The following is a 14897-nucleotide window of genomic DNA, read 5'->3' as shown; positions in this document are numbered from 1 at the left end:
GAGAGTATATAGAAAACTCAATACAAGAGAAGGAAAGGACAGAAAGTAAAGAAAAAATAAGGAGTAAATAGGAAGCACAAAATAAGATAATAGAAATAAGCACAAATATATCAGTAATCACAGTAAATGGAAACTGATTATACTTGATGATTAAAACACAAATTATGTAATTATTTAAAAGAATGAAATCTAGCTATATGCTGGACACAGCTACAACATAATCACTCAGCTTGAAAGTAAAGGGATGTCTAATGTACAGGAAATACAGGGAATGGAGGAACATGTTAAATGACACGACAGAGATTCAATTAGCAAATTACAGACTCCAAAAAATACTTAAGGACAAACAACGAGGTTTCTTCAACAAATAAACTGGAAGGGAAAAAGAGAGATAAAGGAGTAACACAGAAGTTAAAGGAAACTTTTAAGCCATCAACCAACTGCCATGTATAGACCTTATCTGGACTCCAACTAGACCAAATAAACTATTTTTTAAAATGAGGCAACTGGCAATAGTTGAACACTAATTAGATACATGACAGTATCAAGACTTTTTAAAAAAGAAATGACAATACTATTATTTTTTAAAAGGAGACCTTATCTTTTAGAGATACATATAAAATATTTATGGATAAAATAATGTGCTGTCTGGAATTTGCTTTAAAATAATTCAGGAAAAGGTAGGAAGAGTGGGTGGGATTGGCCATGAGTTCGTAATTGTTAAAGGTGATTGTTGGGTACATGAAGGTCAATTATACTATTCTGTCTGCTATTGAAATATGCTTGAAATTTTCCATTAAAATTTTTTAAAAATGAAAAGTACTAAAAAAGATATACCAGGCAAAAGAAAGCAGGAATGGACATATTAATATTAGACAAAATTGACTTTTGAGTCTAAAAAGCATTACTGCAAATAAAGAGAGTCATTAATGATAAAAGGGACAAAATTCAACAAAAATAATCATCATGAACTATATTCATTTTATAGCATAGCCTCAACTACATAAAGAAACTATTAACAGAATTATAAAGAGAAATAATTAATTCCACAATCATTGTGGGTAATTTTTTTTTTTTTTTTTTTTTTTTTTTTTTTTTTTTTTTTTTTTTTTTTTTTTTTTTCCCAGTACGCGGGCCTCTCACTGTTGTGGCCTCTCCCGTTGCGGAGCACAGGCTACGGACGCGCAGTCTCAGCGGCCATGGCTCACGGGCCCAGCCGCTCCGCGGCATGTGGGATCTTCCCGGACCGGGGCACGAACCCGTGTCCCCTGCATCGGCAGGCGGACTCTCAACCACTGCGCCACCAGGGAAGCCCCATTGTGGGTAATTTTTAATGCACCCTTCTGAACAGTATAATTTAGAAGTCTGACTATTATATATGTGTGTGTGACTACATATATGAATTTATTTATTAATTTATTTTTTGTTTGGCTGTGCCGGGTCTTAGTTGTGGCATGTGGGATCTTTGTTGCCGCGTGCGGGATCTTCGTTGAGGCATGCAGGATCTTTAGTTGCGACATGTAGAATCTTTAGTTGCAGCATGTGCGCTCTTAGTTGCAGCATGTGGGATCTAGTTCCCTGACCAGGGATTGAACCCGGGCCCCCTGCATTGCGAGTGCAGAGTCTTAACAACTGGACCATCAGGGAAGTCCCCACATATGAAATTTTATGTAGGATTTTATGTAGGAGATGTGTGTGTGTACATATATAAACCAACATAAAATGCTTATTCTTTTCAAATAAACATATAGTATTTACAAAAACTGACTGTATATACTGAGGGAAATTTTAACAAATATCTAAGAATGACATTATTATACACTCATCTAATCACAATACAATGAAAATGGAAATAAATTACAAAAATATAGCCCAAGCCCCATAATATTTGGAAGCTAAAAACTCCTTTTATGAGCTAAAGAAGAAACCTTAATAAAAACTGCTAACTATTTCAATCTGAACACCACCAAAAGATGTAACATATCAACACTCTTATCTGGGTCCTTTCAGAAACATGTTCAGCCTCAAATGCATTTATTAGAAAAAAGAAAAAAAGAAAGAATGAAGTTAGGAAAAATCCAACAAGGTAAGGCCCCAAAAGCAGAAAAAATAATAAAGCTAGGAGTAGAAATTTATGAAAAAGAAAATTAAGAAACAATAGAGAGAATCAATGAACTAAAACCTATTTTTTGGCAAAATGCATTAAACTGCTGACAAGACTCAATGAGATAATGTAGATATAAACAACTATAGTTACAGTAGAAATTTATTTAAATAACTACCCTAATTCCATTCATTCAATAAGAAATGAAAAAACTTAATACTTCACCATTGCCGCATCATTTAACCTGAACCTCAAATTCTAGCTCAGCTGATGACCACAGACAAACAAGCACCTCAGCACAAAGCTCTGTGTGACCCTCAGCAGTGTGTGGCCGCGTAAGGTCCAGCCCACAGTGTCCACCTCTGGTACAAACACCAGGGGAGGGTACAGCATCAGGCTTCTCGGAAAAAACACTGGCCTGAGGTGGAAGCCCTCATCTAAAAATGAGGGGACGGACGGCTTCAGCTCCCGTAAGAAAACTATTCCCAGTTCTGGCACACCAAAAAGAAATACTTATTCTTTCAAAGAAAGGCTTCAGTCCCACCCCCGACCCCTCACAAACCTTCTTCAGGAACGTGAATGGTTTTTGAAGGCAATGTTTTTTCAGATTCGGGGCCAGAAGACAGCTCAATGTGATCTACAGGTTCAACCTGTCGAAAAACATGCACAACAAAATAACTGCTACAAATTTTATGGTTTGATAATTTCAAAACATCATAAACGATTTTATGTAGGTTTTACACATTTGTATTAATGCAACAAATGAAAGAACAGCATTAAATCCAATATGAGCTAAATGGTGAGAACTGATGAAGAGGAGTAAATTTTTACTTATTTTGTATCTTAACCGATTTAACCTTTTAAGAGGTTCAGGAAAATTGCATTATAAATTTTACAATGGGGAGGAATGATAACTACCATCTAGACAAAACTTCTCTTTTTTTTACATAGTTCACCTTTATTTTATTTATTTATTTTTTATTGAAGTATAGTTGACTTACAATGTTATATTAGTTTCAGGTGTATAACACAGTAATTCAATATTTTTATACACTACACACCATACAAATTTACACAATATTATTGACTATTTTCCCTGTGCTGTACATTACATCACCATGACTTACTTTTTTAAAAAAAATAAATGGTAGTCTGTGCCTCTTAATCCCCTTTACCTATTCCGCCCATCTCCCACCCACCTCCCCTCTGGCAACCACTGGTTTGTTCTCTGTATCTATGAGTCTGTTTCTGTTGTATATGTTTATTTGTTTTGTGTTTTAGACAGTCTCTTCAACAAATGATGTTGGGAAAACTGGACAGCTACATTTAAAAGAATGAAACCATTTTCATAGACCATTTTCTTACACCATACACAAAAATAAACTCAAACTGGATTAAAGACTTATACGTAAGACCTGAAACCATAAAACTCCTAGAAGAAAACAGGCAGTAGGCTCTTGGACATTGGTCTTAGCGATATATTGTTTGGATCTGTCTCCCCAGGTAAGTGCAAGAAAGCAAAAATAAACAAGACTACATCAAACTAAAAAGCTTTTACACAGCGACGGAAACCAACAACAAAACAGAAAGGCAACCTACAGACTGGGAGAAAATATTTGCAAATACTATCTCCAATAAGGGATTAATATCTAAAATATTTAAGGAACTCATACAACTCAATACCAAAAAAACAAACAATCCAATTTAAAAATGGGCAGAGGACATGAACAGACATTTTTCCAAAGACAACATAAAGATGGCCAACAGGCACATGAAAAGATGCTCAACATCACTAATCACCAAGGAAATGCAAATCAAAACCACAATGAGATATCACCTCATGCCACACAGAATGGCCATTATCAAAGAGACAAGTATTGACAAGGTCGTGGAGAAAAGGGAACCCTTGTGCACTGCTGGTGGGAATGTAAATTAGTGCAGCCACTATGGAGAACAGTATGGAGGTTCTTCAAAAAAAAAAAAAAAAACAGATCTACCATACAATCCAGCAATTCCACTTTTGGGTATTTATCTGAAGAAAAAAAAACCTTTCATTTTAAAGATGAGGGAATAAGGCCCAGAGAAATTCAGTGACTTGCAAATCCAGAACATGGACTTGAACCCGTAACTTTAAGGCATGTAGTCGGTGTGTCCACGGTGTCCCTCAGCCTCTTCCAGACCTACAAGCTGTTTTCTTAAACTAAAATGGGCAAGTAAAAGTCTTTGTATTTATGCGTGCATTATAATAGGGTGAGAACATTTTAAGCCAATATGCCAAACCTTTCATTTAAATCAATTATATTTCCTTCAAAGTAGTCGCCTCGGAAGAATAGAGTTTGATCAACCATTTTTAGAACTCTTCTTTTGAAATTGTCTCCCAAGCTTGTGTTACAATTACTAATAACTATTCCATTAGTAAGTCTTTATTATATGAACATGATTTTATTTCTGTCAGAATCTAAAAATGAGAGCACAAAAACAGACATTAAATAAAGTTATCAATTGCCTGCCACGCACCAAGCAAAAGACATAATTCCTACCTTCCAGTTTGGAAAGGCTTGGGCTGAGAGGGGACCTGTATCAGAATTTGCAGGAACTTTCAAAAAATACAAGTGTGTGACCTATGCCCTCCTCCTTGCAAAGTCACTCCCCTTCCTCTCTCTCCGCCCCACCCCTTTCAATAGGGTTGGCATGTATATTTTGAAAAAGCATCCCAAGTGATCTTGACATGCACAGCTGTCCTTTTATCTAATGACCCAGATCTGTGGAAATTCTTCTTGAAATTCCTCCTCTGGCTTGCTTTCTCCTGAGCCTCTTCTCTCCCTCAGATTATTCCTTCTTAAGCTTTGTTGTTGAATCCCCATCCTTAAAAGTTAGTGCACCCACAGAATTCTGATCTTAACCCACTTTTTCCTTACTCAATATGCTCTCTCTGGGTGAGTGCCCTCACTATTATAATTTGAACTTTCTCCTATCTGATGACTCTAAAATCTGTACCATCACCCCAGATCTAGCTCCTGAGCTCCAGAAGTACCAATAGATATCCAAATGCCTGCTAATCTCACAGCACCTCAAATTTCACATGGCCCAATGAAATCTCTGTCTTACTCCTCCCAAAAGACATACACTTCCTCTACCCTAGTTTAGAAAATGACTCCAACATTCACCCAGGCTGGAAATCTGGACTCTACTGTGAATCTCTGCATTATTCTTCACCTTCCCACAGCCACTCAACCTCTGAATCCTGCGACATTCTCCCTCCATCCCCAGTGCCAAAGTTCAGGTTAGTATTATTTCTTGGCTTGGTACTATTCACCAGATCCCAAACACCAATCAACAGACCTGATATAGAGCTAACTGATTAAGAATCATTTATGAAACTTGTTAGTAATACAGATTCCTGGGCTCTAACCCAGACCTACCTAAAATCAGAATTTCATAGGTATGGGGCCCATGAGTTTGCACTTCTGACAAGTTCCCAAGTTGATTCTAACAAACAGCTAGCCTAGAACTACTGTGACCCAACCAATCTCCCTGTTCCTAGTCTTTTCCTCTCCATTCTATTCACCACATGGCTGCCAGAGTGTCTGATCTTATCATTTCAGTGCTTAGAATTCCTCAGTGGTTCCCTATTGCCTGCTTATAGAATAAAATCCTACTCTCTTGGCACGGCAAACAACACTTTCCATCCTTCCCTATCTGCCCTACCTACCTCTCCTGCCAGGCATCTTAAAGCCCAGTCCCATCAACTGCTTCCTTCCGCTAACATTGATATAGTTCCCCAAATACTCTATGCCATTCTGCTTTTGCTCACAATGTTTTCATCAGCCCTTGCTCATCGAACTGATGAATATCAATTCATTATCAGTTCAAGAATCACCTCTACGAAGCCTTCTCTGGTGCCATAGCTTCACTTACCTATACAGTCACAACAGGCCATATGTACCTGTGTGTCCTTACAGCACCCTGTTCACATGTATTTTGGGTGCATACATCTATCTTCTTTTATTAGATTCTAAGCTCCTTGAGAGTAGGGACTATGCCTTATTTACTTTCCTATTCCCAGAACTTAGCACAGGGCCTAGCATGTGGTAGAAGGTCGATAAGTGTTTGTTAAAGGAACGAATGATTCATGGGCTCTGGAGAGAGTGAACAAGCCAGGAACGAGACTAGATTCAGGTGTAAGTAACATATCTGGCTTTAGATACGCTTAATAAACTAGAAGATAAGGGATTTTGAAAGTGATTCCTTGGAATATGGACTTCCAAGGACAACTCTGACCCTCAACATTAATTTGGATGTAACAATCTAAACCTGGATTAAAAACAAAAGGAGAACAACCAACAAAACACCATAATGTCATTACTTAATAGTAGTCCTGAAACTAACACAACATTGCAAATCAACTAAACTCCAAAAAAATTTTTTTAAAAACCCCAGTAGTCCTACTTCATGTATTTTTTTCAGTGTAGTTTCACATATGTTTAATCTTAACCTTTTAATAATTGTTAAATGTTTGGATTAAACAAATGCTATAAACCTAATAAATTTATCTTTTAAAATATCAACATCTTAGGAACCTGGAATATTTGTTAGACATGTCACTGATGGAATTCTTTTCCTGCAAACCAATTTGCATTTCTCAATATAAGGCTTTAACACATTCAAAATATTTTTACCATTTGTTGGTTAACCTTTTTTATATAAATTTTATTTCCTAAAAAAAAAGACAGGATGTTTGTGCAAAGTAAGTAATTAACGTTTGAGACTTCCTTTCTATTGGTCTAACTACCATGATATACCAATATACATAAACATTAATCTCTTTATTCTGAATACTTTTTAAAGATACAGAAAACTTCTAAGCACTAGTAATCCCATTGTATAAAGTATCTGAAAGAAACAGAATTCAAAATATAAGGACAACAATGTTTGTAAAGTTATAAAAATCTTGCTGAAGAAAATGATACTCAATTATGAGCAGGGTTTATCTAAAACCACATTCTGGTTTTGTAATTCATATATTTATTTTCCTGGTAGGAAGCAAGAGTTCACTTCTTAAAAGCTTAACGTTTAAGTGGTTCTCAACTGGGAGTGATTTTGTCCCCCAGGGGACATTTGGCAATGCCTGGAGACATTTTTGATTATTATAGCTGAGGGGAATGCTACTGACAGCTAGTGGGTCAAGACCAGGGATGCTACTAATCATCTTACAATGCATGGGACAAAATCCCACAACAAAGAAATATCTGGCTCAAATGTCAACAATGCTGAGGTTGAGAAACCCTAGCCTAAAGAAACCAAATTTCTCATTATTTTGAAAAATCAAGAGTCTAAAATTATATCACACTACAAATTTAATAAGTAGGTAACAAACAAACAACTAAAATAAAGACAGCCTACCTTAATACAAGGTCGGCCTAGCATGACATGTCTCGGGTAATTCTGCTCTATGTTGTCAGCAATGTTCTGTATTGTTAACAGCTGTTCATCAATTCTCTGAAGCTTTGAGGTGAGATGCTCTAGCCGGCGAGCTGCAGAGCTTGGCGCAGGACGAGTGGCAGACACATCCTCTTGTAGTTCCCACAGCAGGTAATCTGCGGCATCTGACTTTGAGCTTCGTTCCTTGAATCGAAGATCTGGTTTCAGAGTATCTAAATATTAATAAAGGTAATATCAGAATTGACTACAATTAAAACAGAAGTAGGGCCTCCCTGGTGGTGCAGTGGTTGAGAGTCCGCCTGCCGATGCAGGGGACAGGGGTTCGTGCCCTGGTCCAGGAAGATCCCACATGCCGCGGAGCGGCTGGGCCCATGAGCCATGGCTGCTGAGCCTGCGTGTCCGGAGCCTGTGCTCCCCAACGGGAGAGGCCACAACAGTGAGAGGCCCGCGTACCACAAAAAAAAAAAAAAAAAAAAAAAAAAAAAAACAGAAGTAGATGCTGATGATCTAATTTTTTGAAGACCTCATTTTAAGTCAACATAACATTCCCTTCCAAATCAGTTTTAACTTAATATACTTAGAAATACCATTTCAGCTTCTTGACTTCTGAGATTTGTCTTTGTTGTGAGATAAGAATACATAACAGTGTTACCATTACCACGAAGTTCCATATACAATGCAATTTGAATGTTACTTTTATCTTCTGCTACAAAAATACACTTCATCAAAAAGCAACCTTACTATCTTTATGACTTTTTAAAACTCTACTTGAAAACCAACAATGTCACACAGTAAAACCTAGGTCCAGTGTTGGCCATTACTGCTTCTACGTGGGCTCTTAGGCAAACATTAAACCTCCCAAGGTCCATATCAAAGCCAACGACTGACTCTACTCTTAAGCCCAACTGATTCTTGTCCCAAATTTGAAACACTTTTGGCTTCTGGGTCTTCTCCTCCCTATCTCACTCTCCCTTCTCAGTTGTCGCCTTGGTCTTCCCTTCCACCACCCACTCCTTTTACCCTTCAGTATTTCCAGGGCGCCGGTCTCAGCTCACGTCTCTTCTCACTCCACCCACCCTCTCTGGGTGAGGTCTCAGATGCACTGCTGACTCTCACATCCAAATGGCACTCTTTCTGAGCTCCAGCCCTTAAATCCATCTCTATCCTGGTCATCTCAGTTAGGCTGTCCCCAAAGCATATAAAACCAAACTCATCACTTCAGCCCTTTCACCTTGCTCCTTCCTCCTGATTCCCCAGCTCAGGGAGTAGCACTATCATTCACCCAGCTTCCCAAGCTAGAGGCCTGAGACACATTCGAGGTTCTTCCTTCCTTCAGTTCCAACGTGACACCAAATATTGAGGATCCACGTACCTATCATCTCCTCATTCCTACTACCAGTGCTTAGCTGAAGCTTTCACGACCAATGAACCCCAAACAGTATCCTTACCTCTAACTTATTTCACTTCTCTCTAGCCCAACTTCCACACAGGCCCTAGAGAGATCTTTTAAAACACAAATCTAGTATTTTTCCTTTTCCACTTGAAATCCTTCAGTGTTTCTCTAATGCCTTCACCTTAAAAGTTCAAATGTCTCAGTATGAGAGACAATGGCATTGTCTTTCCTTGGCCTACCTATCCAGCTCATTTCTCGCTATTTCTTAAAAAAAAAATTCCAAGCACACTGAACTTTAATTTTCTCAAACTCAGCAAGCTCCATCAAACCTCTGAGTCATTGCACAATCTATTCTCTACATCTGTATGCACCTTTCCCCCGCTAGATCCTACTTTTAAGATTCCATTTAGGTGGCTCTCCCCTAAATAGCCCCAATCCTCCCCAGATATGGATTAAATGCTATATTTCCCAACAATCTCATCCTTTTCACCATAACTGCACTTACCATGCTGTATCATAATCACCTCTTTACTTCCCTGCCTTCCTTCCCCCCATATATGAGCCCAAGGACACAGAGCCTGGTATTACTCTCTTCTTCAGTCCCAATATATTGTCCCTAACTTACTGTTGAGTAAAGAGTTGGTCAAATGAGGATTATGATACCTGTCCTACCTAACTCACAGAGGTTTTGTGAAGATCAAATTATCCAAGAAAATACGCTGAAAACTGTGAATTACTAAACAAATGTTATGTAGTGATTATATTTCAGTCCCAGTCGAAGGAGAAGCTTCCCATGAGAAGATAAAGGTAAATTCCAGTGTTGGCAATGGCAATCACATAATCTTTCCCTACCTGTTTTGGCCCTACCCTTTTTTTAGCTTGACTCTCACAGTACTTTGCCACCTATCCTTCTTGTTTCTTGGCAGCCTACAGTATCTCCCTTATTCACACAGGAAAGAATCCGGTGTGCAAACTTCAAGTAGAAAACACAGCAAAGAGATGGATGTGCTCAAAACCTGGAATGGCTTACATACATAATGAAACTAGTTTCCCTTCCTATGGAGAAACTGTTCCACTCTCGCTGACTAAGTGAAAAAAAATCACCTAGGAGGTGATTTATTTATTTATTTATTTATTTTTTTTTTTGCTATTTTTTTATTTTTTATTTTTATTTATTTTTTTTATTTAACAAATTTAATCAGTTATACATATACATATGTTCCCATATCCCCTCCCTTTTGCGTCTCCCTCCAGCCCTCCCTATCCCACCCCTCCAGGTGGTCATAAAGCACCGAGCTGATCTCCCTGTGCTATGCGGCTGCTTCCCACTAGCTATCTGGCTTACGATTGGTAGTGTATATATGTCCATGCCGCTCTTTCTCTTTGTCACAGCTTACCCTTCCCCCTCCCCATATCCTCAAGTCCATTCTCTAGTAGGTCTGTGTCTTTATTCCTGTCTTACCCCTATGTTCTTCATGACATTTTTTTTCTTAAATTCCATATATATGTGTCAGCATACAGTATTTGTCTTTCTCTTTCTGACTTACTTCACTCTGTATGACAGACTCTAGGTCCATCCACCTCATTACAAATAGCTCAATTTCGTTTCTTTTTATGGCTGAGTAATATTCCATTGTATATATGTGCCACGTCTTCTTTATCCATTCATCCGATGATGGACACTTAGGTTGTTTCCATCTCCGGGCCATTGTAAATAGGGCTGCTATGAACATTTTGGTACATGACTCTTTTTGAATTATGGTTTTCTCAGGGTATATGCCCAGTAGTGGGATTGCTGGGTCATATGGTAGTTCTATTTGTAGTTTTTTAAGGAACCTCCATACCGTTCTCCATAGTGGCTGTACCAATTCACATTCCCACCAGCAGTGCAAGAGTGTTCCCTTTTTTCCACACCCTCTCCAGCATTTATTGTTTCTAGATTTTTGGATGATGGCCATTCTGACTGGTGTGAGATGATATCTCATTGTAGTTTTGATTTGCATTTCTCTAATGAGTAAAGATGTTGAGCATCCTTTCATGTGTTTGTTGGCAGTCTGTATATCTTCTGTGGAGAAATGTCTATTTAGGTCTTCTGCCCATTTTTGGATTGGGTTGTTTGTTTTTTTGTTATTGAGCTGCATGAGCTGCTTATAAATTTTGGAGATTAATCCTTTGTCAGTTGCTTCATTTGCAAATATTTTCTCCCATTCTGAGGGTTGTCTTTTGGTCTTGTTTATGGTTTCCTTTGCTGTGCAAAAGCTTTTAAGTTTCATTAGGTCCCATGTGTTTATTTTTGTATTTCCATTTCTCTAGGAGGTGGGTCAAAAAGGATCTTGCTGTGATTTATGTCATAGAGTGTTCTGCCTATGTTTTCCTCTAAGAGTTTGATAGTGTCTGGCCTTACATTTAGGTCTTTAATCCATTTTGAGCTTATTTTTGTGTATGGTGTTAGGGAGTGATCTAATCTCATACTTTTAAATGTCCCTGTCCAGTTTTCCCAGCACCACTTATTGAAGAGACTGTCCTTTCTCCACTGTACATTCCTGCCTCCTTTATCAAAGATAAGGTGACCATATGTGCGTGGGTTTATCTCTGGGCTTTCTATCCTGTTCCATTGATCTATCTGTTTTTGTGCCAGTACCATACTGTCTTGATTACTGTAGCTTTGTAGTATAGTCTGAAGTCAGGGAGCCTGATTCCTCCAGCTCCGTTTTTCGTTCTCAAGATTGCTTTGGCTATTCGGGGTCTTTTGTGTTTCCATACAAATTGTGAAATTTATTGTTCTAGTTCTGTGAAAAATGCCAGTGGTAGTTTGATAGGGATTGCATTGAATCTGTAGATTGCTTTGGGTAGTAGAGTCATTTTCACAATGTTGATTCTTCCAATCCAAGAACATGGTACATCTCTCCATCTATTTGTATCATCTTTAATTTCTTTCATCAGTGTCTTATAATTTTCTGCATACAGGTCTTTTGTCTCCTTAGGTAGGTTTATTCCTAGATATTTTATTCTTTTTGTTGCAATGGTAAATGGGAGTGTTTCCATGATTTCACTTTCAGATTTTTCATCATTAGTATATAGGAATGCCAGAGATTTCTGTGCATTAATTTTGTATCCTGCAACTTTACCAAATTCATTGATTAGCTCTAGTAGTTTTCTGGTAGCATCTTTAGGATTCTCTATGTATAGTATCATGTCATCTGCAAACAGTGACAGCTTTACTTCTTCTTTTCCGATTTGGATTCCTTTTATTTCCTTTTCTTCTATGATTGCTGTGGCTAAAACTTCCAAAACTATCTTGAATAAGAGTGGTGAGAGTGGGCAACCTTGTCTTGTTCCTGATCTTAGTGGAAATGGTTTCAGTTTTTCACCATTGAGGACGATGCTGGCTGTGGGTTTGTCATATATAGCCTTTATTATGTTGAGGAAAGTTCCCTCTATGCCTACTTTCTGGAGGGTTTTTATCATAAATGGGTGTTGAATTTTGTCGAAAGCTTTCTCTGCATCTATTGAGAAGATCATATGGTTTTTCTCCTTCAATTTGTTAATATGGTGTATCACGTTGATTGATTTGCGTATATTGAAGAATCCTTGCATTCCTGGGATAAACCCCACTTGATCATGGTGTATGATCCTTTTAATGTGCTGTTGGATTCTGTTTGCTAGTATTTTGTTGAGGATTTTTGCGTCTATGTTCATCAGTGATATTGGCCTGTAGTTTTCTTTCTTTGTGACATCCTTGTCTGGTTTTGGTATCAAGGTGACGGTGGCCTCGTAGAATGAGTTTGGGAGTGTGCCTCCCTCTGCTATATTTTGGAAGAGTTTGAGAAGGATAGGTGTTAGCTCTTCTCTAAATGCTTGATAGAATTCGCCTGTGAAGCCATCTGGTCCTGGGCTTTTGTTTGTTGGAAGATTTTTTATCACAGTTTCAATTTCAGTGCTTGTGATTTGTCTGTTCATATTTTCTATTTCTTCCTGATTCAGTCTTGCCAGATTGTGCATTTCTAAGGATTTGTCCATTTCTTCCACGTTGTCCATTTTATGGCATAGAGCTGCTTGTAATAATCTCTCATGATCTTTTGTATTTCTGCAGTGTCAGTTGTTACTTCTCCTTTTTCATTTCTAATTCTATTGATTTGAGTCTTCTCTCTTTTTTTCTTGATGAGTCTGGCTAATGGTTTATCAATTTTGTTTATCTTCTCAAAGAACCAGCTTTTAGTTTTATTGATCTTTGCTATCGTTTCCTTCATTTCTTTTTCATTTATTTCTGACCTGATTTTTATGATTTCTTTCCTTCTGCTAACTTTGGGATGTTTTTGTTCTTCTTTCTCTAATTGCTTTAGGTGCAAGGTTAGGTTGTTTATTCGAGATGTTTCCTGTTTCTTAAGGTAGGATTGTATTGCTATAAACTTCTCTCTTACTGCTTTTGCTGCATCCCATAGGTTTTGGGTCGTCGTGTCTCCATTGTCATTTGTTTTTAGGTATTTTTTGATTTCCTTTTTGATTTCTTAAGTGATCACTTCGTTATTAAGTAGTGTATTGTTTAGCCTCCATGTGCTTGTATTTTTTACAGATCTTTTCCTGTAATTGATATCTAGTCTCACAGCATTGTGGTCAGAAAAGATACTTGATACAATTTCAATTTTCTTAAATTTACCAAGGCTTGATTTGTGACCCAAGATATGATCTATCCTGGAGAATGTGCCATGAGCACTTGAGAAAAATGTGTATTCTGTTGTTTTTGGATGGAATGTCCTATAAATATCAATTAAGTCCATCTTGTTTAATGTATCATTTAAAGCTTGTGTTTCCTTATTTATTTTCATTTTGGATGATCTGTCCATTGGTGAAAGTGGGGTGTTAAAGTCCCCTACTCTGATTGTGTTACTGTCGATTTCTCCTTTTATGGCTGTTAGTATTTGCCTTATATATTGAGGTGCTCCTATGTTGGGTGCATAAATATTTACAATTGTTATATCTTCTTCTTGGATCGATCCCTTGATCACTACGTAGTGTCCTTCTTTGTCTCTTCTAATAGTCTTTATTTTAAAGTCTATTTTGTCTGATATGAGAATTGCTACTCCAGCTTTCTTTTGGTTTCCATTTGCATGGAATATCTTTTTCCATCCCCTTACTTTCAGTTTGTATGTGTCTCTAGGTCTGAAGTGGGTCTCTTGTAGACAGCATATATATGGGTCTTGTTTTTGTATCCATTCAGCCAATCTGGGTCTTTTGGTGGGAGCATTTAGTCCATTTACATTTAAGGTAATTATTGATATGTATGTTCCTATTCCCATTTTCTTAATTGTTTTGGGCTCGTTATTGTACGTCTTTTCCTTCTGCTGTGTTTCTTGCCTAGAGAAGTTCCTTTAGCATTTGTTGTAAAGCTGGTTTGGTGGTGCTGAACTCTCTCAGCTTTTGCTTGTCTGTAAACGTTTTAATTTCTCCATCAAATCTGAATGAGATCCTTGCTGGGTAGAGTAATCTTGGTTGCAGGTTTTTCTCCTTCATCACTTTAATTATGTCCTGCCACTCCCTTCTGGCTTGTAGAGTTTATGTTGAGAGATCAGCTGTTATCCTGATGGGAATTCCCTTGTGTGTTATTTTTTGTTTTTGCCTTGCTGCTTTTAATATGATTTCCTTGTTTTTAATTTTTGACAGTTTGATTAATATGTGTCGGCGCATCTCTCCTTGGATTTATTCTGTATGGGACTCTCTGTGCCTCCTGGACTTGATTAACTATTTCCTTTCCCATATTAGGGAAGTTTTCAACTATAATCTCTTCAAATATTTTCTCAGTCCCTTTCTTTTTCTCTTCTTCTTCTGGAACCCTTATAATTCGAATGTTGGTGCGTTTAATGTTGTCCCAGAGGTCTCTGAGACTGTCCTCTGTTCTTTTCATTCTTTTTTCTTTATTTTGCTCTGCAGCAGTTATTTCCACTATTTTATCTTCCACCT

At 37.7% G+C, this 14897-nt stretch overlaps 1 protein-coding gene across 1 annotated transcript in view; it reads right to left on the bottom strand.

Annotated features, from left to right (window-relative positions):
* Positions 1–14897, bottom strand: part of CPLANE1 (ciliogenesis and planar polarity effector complex subunit 1) — a gene marked incomplete at its 5' end in the record, with an annotated part of 139460 nt that overhangs the window by 52701 nt on the left and 71862 nt on the right. The window contains 2 exon segments of the mRNA XM_079703531.1: positions 2667–2754; positions 7529–7758. Coding sequence (XP_079559657.1) covers positions 2667–2754; positions 7529–7758 — 318 coding nt within the window.

This window comes from Hyperoodon ampullatus (genome assembly GCF_949752795.1).
Source record: "Hyperoodon ampullatus genome assembly, chromosome: 4".
In the NCBI taxonomy this organism is placed as follows: domain Eukaryota; kingdom Metazoa; phylum Chordata; class Mammalia; order Artiodactyla; family Ziphiidae; genus Hyperoodon; species Hyperoodon ampullatus.
Note: the sequence above shows the minus strand (reverse complement) of the source record. Positions and strands in the feature narration are given on the sequence as shown.